This window comes from Octopus bimaculoides, chromosome 20 (genome assembly GCF_001194135.2).
Source record: "Octopus bimaculoides isolate UCB-OBI-ISO-001 chromosome 20, ASM119413v2, whole genome shotgun sequence".
Lineage (NCBI taxonomy): Eukaryota > Metazoa > Mollusca > Cephalopoda > Octopoda > Octopodidae > Octopus > Octopus bimaculoides.
The window spans coordinates 44,847,651-44,851,091 of record NC_069000.1 but is presented as its reverse complement, the minus strand read 5'-3'; the positions used below and the strand labels follow the sequence as shown (position 1 = coordinate 44,851,091).

Below are 3,441 nucleotides of genomic sequence, written 5' to 3'. Positions count from 1 at the left end.
ACACACACACACACGTTCACTATGTACACACACACACACACATGTTCACTATGCACACACACACACGTTAAAAACACACACACACACACACACACACACACAAACGTTTTATGTTACTATCTCGCTTTCTATTAAAATCTATCTAATTGCTTGACACACTATAAATAGCAGCTAAATCTCCTTTCAATCACACCCGACAGTACTCTTTTCTGTTTTGTTTTTTTTTTCTAAAAGACACTTTGAACAACGTAGTCCTAGATACACTGTGACTGCATGAATGAGTTGGTGGGGAAGTCTGGAGTGTCTTCAGCCTTACACCTGTTTGATCATGGCTGATCTGGGGTTAAACGACAAGCACACTGCTGTAACACTTTGCTCCCACTGACTCCCCTACCATTCCTATCATTGTTATTTTTTGCTGTAAACTTCCATGCTGCTCATATTTCAGTACAAAGATTACATTGGTGGAGAATTGGCAGGATGGTAAGAGCACGAGAGAAAATGCCTTGTGGTGTTTGTCCTGATTGTCTGCATTTCTGAGTTCAAATTCTGCAGTGGTCAACTTTGCCTTTCATTCTTTTAGGGGTCTGGGTGTGGGGTGGTTTAATAAAATGAAATTCCAGTGCAGGGGTCAGTGTGTTGGCAGAAGGGCTAGAATGTTAGATGAATGGCTTTGTGTTGTATGAGTTCAAACCCTGTTGAGGTCAGCTTTGACTTTGCTCCTTTCAGGGGTGATGTTATTCCATGCTTTCTGATCCATGGTGCTGACTTTGGATCAGAAAGCATGGAATAGCATAATCACATCGTCATCAGAGTCCATCCTCCAGTGGCATTGACATCAGTGTATTGGTCGAGAGGACGGCCACTCCATCCAATCACTAGCTAGGGATTTCAGATTCAGATGATAAAATAGCAGTCTAGGGCAATGACTTGGCAGAGTCAGTAGAGCATCAAATGAGATGCGTTGTAGTCAACAGATGCCATGGAATGTTGTGTCTGACATACTAAGGACTTTGCCAGTTCCTTGCCACCATTCAAGTCTCTCTCTTTCTGTGTGTGTGTGTGTGTGTTTATTTGTACACATTGAAAAAATACACATACATTTATATATATATATATATAAATATACGAGGGGTGCTGAAAAGTCCCTGCCTTTGGGTAAAAGAAAATACAGGAGGATCAGTTAATTATGATTTTATCCAACATATTCCCCTCTCGGGTTCATTTATTGCAGTGGTCCTTCAGTTTTTCTGAGCCCTGTAAAAGAATTCGGAAGGTTGGGCTTCTAAGCCCACCCTTCTTGATACCCTTGAAGCCAGGAATTTTTCAGGACCCCTTTGTATGTGTTAGAAGAAACAGACAAACAATCGTCGTTGATATTTTAAGACCTAATTTAAAACTTATTTAGCTGTTTCACTAACACTCATGAACATATACACTTACATAATTAGTAATAACAAGTTGTATAACCTAATTCTCAGTAATTATTAATAGTTATTATACAACGATCTATATATATAATATGTGTGAAGGCAGGTGGCTCAGTGGTTAGGGCGTTCAGCTCACGATTGTCAGGTCGTGAGTTCGATTCCCAGTGACGCATTGTGTCCTTGAGCAAGACACTTTATTTCACATTGCTCCAGTCCACCCAGCTGGCAAAAACGAGTTGTACCTGTAATTCATAAGGGCCGGCCTTGTCACACTCTGTGTCATGCTGAGTCTCCCTGAGAACTATGTTAAGGGTACACGTGTCTGTGGAGTGCTCAGCCACTTGTACGTTAATTTCACAAGCAAGCTGTTCTCATGATCGTATCGGCTGGGACCCTCGTTGTCGTAACTGACAGAGTTCTCCTATATAATATGTAAAATCCTTAATTCATTTATATCCACTCATAAATGTGTTTATTCATGCATAATATTGAGGTATTGCATCAGTAATTCTCTTCTGTTTCTCTCCTGCAGCTTAGGACCTCTTCATGGAGACAAAAAATACAGCGTGGAAGCCTCCAAGACTGGTTATGTATTGACCAAAGACCCACAAAACCCCAACAACTTTAAAGCTCTTCAGCTTGGAGAAATATCTGTCACGGTAAGGTGACAACAGTTTTGTCCTCTCTTTGTAAGAATTGGGGAGTGTTAAAGTAGTGTGGTGTCTTTGCAGTGTAGATAATGGTGGTTGTAGGGGTGAGGAAACTGCGGAAGACCAAGGCAATAATTATTCCCTGTATTAATTGGTGCATTTGGCACAACACCCAAAATGCTTCTGAATTGGAATTGATACTTGCATTGTCGACCTACAGCAAAAGAATGCCATCCTATATTCTACAAGAATCTTAAGAAATCTTCTTGAGATTTGAGGAGACTAGTTGCCAAGCCTCAAGATAAAATACCTGCTAACTTAATCAGCATGTACTAGTGTAATAATAATAATAATAATTTCTTTCCTTCACAGGTTGTTGATGAGAACAATAACTATTTGTCCTCTGTTCTGCTGTCCCTCAGTGGTGACAACCAGTATCGCAGTAATAACCTAATCAAAGAAAATGGTATGATGGTCTTCTCCTCATTGGTAAGTCACCATCAGTGTTCTCTTGCAGTGTTTCTTTTTTGTTTTGTTTTTGCTTTTTGTTCTCTTGTTTTGTTTAGACAAAGTACAATTTCTTCTTTCACATCACTTGCCATGCTTCCTGGCATTGGCAATCAAGGAACTTTCGTGTCCTTCTCTGAAGATTCATGACTTTTCTTGTGAAAAATACAGGAATGATTCCCTCTTGCTTTCTGCCAGTATGTTTACAGTTTACCCTGTTTTGTCTCCTTCTCTGTCCCCTAACCCTTGAGGCACAGGGCCTATTTAACCCTTAAGGTAAGGGGACTGGTTCACATGACACCATGGCATATCCAGTAACTGGTGCATTTGTGTGATACATGTCTGTGGCCCATCCCCTATGTAAATCCTATATGCCTTAGCCAGTTGCTGTTTAACTCCTAACTGCAGCCCTTGACAACTTCAACCATCCAGGTCAGAATACACCTGGAAGAAGTGGGAACTAAGGGGTAACTCCACGCTCTTGAAAACACCTGAACTGATGAACTGGAGCCTTCCTACCAGATGCTGTTTAATGCCTTGCCCAGTGCCACCACCACATACATCACCTCTCCCCTCCTCATCATCATCATCGATTAACGTCTGTTTTCCATGCTGGCATGGATTGGACGGTTTGACTGAGGTCTAGAGAGCCAGTGGCTACACCAAGCTCCAATCTGATCTGGCAGAGTTTCTATAGCTGGATGACCTTCCTAATGTCAACCACTCTGAGAGTTACGTGCCACCGGCACAAGGGCCTGTCAGGCGGTACTATCATCGGCATATAGATATATATATATATATATATATATATCTACCAGCTGGTTTTTGTCCCATTTTACCTTTAACAAGTCAAC

The 3,441-nt window shown here is 41.2% G+C and overlaps 1 protein-coding gene across 1 annotated transcript in view; it reads left to right on the top strand.

The window, feature by feature from the left end:
• LOC106870420 (nodal modulator 1) overlaps positions 1–3,441 on the top strand; it is a 35,864-nt gene that overhangs the window by 22,363 nt on the left and 10,060 nt on the right. Inside the window, exons 22-23 of the mRNA XM_014916490.2 lie at positions 1,963–2,089; positions 2,453–2,569. Of these exons, the coding sequence (XP_014771976.1) occupies positions 1,963–2,089; positions 2,453–2,569 (244 nt within the window). The remainder of the gene's footprint in view (positions 1–1,962; positions 2,090–2,452; positions 2,570–3,441) is intronic.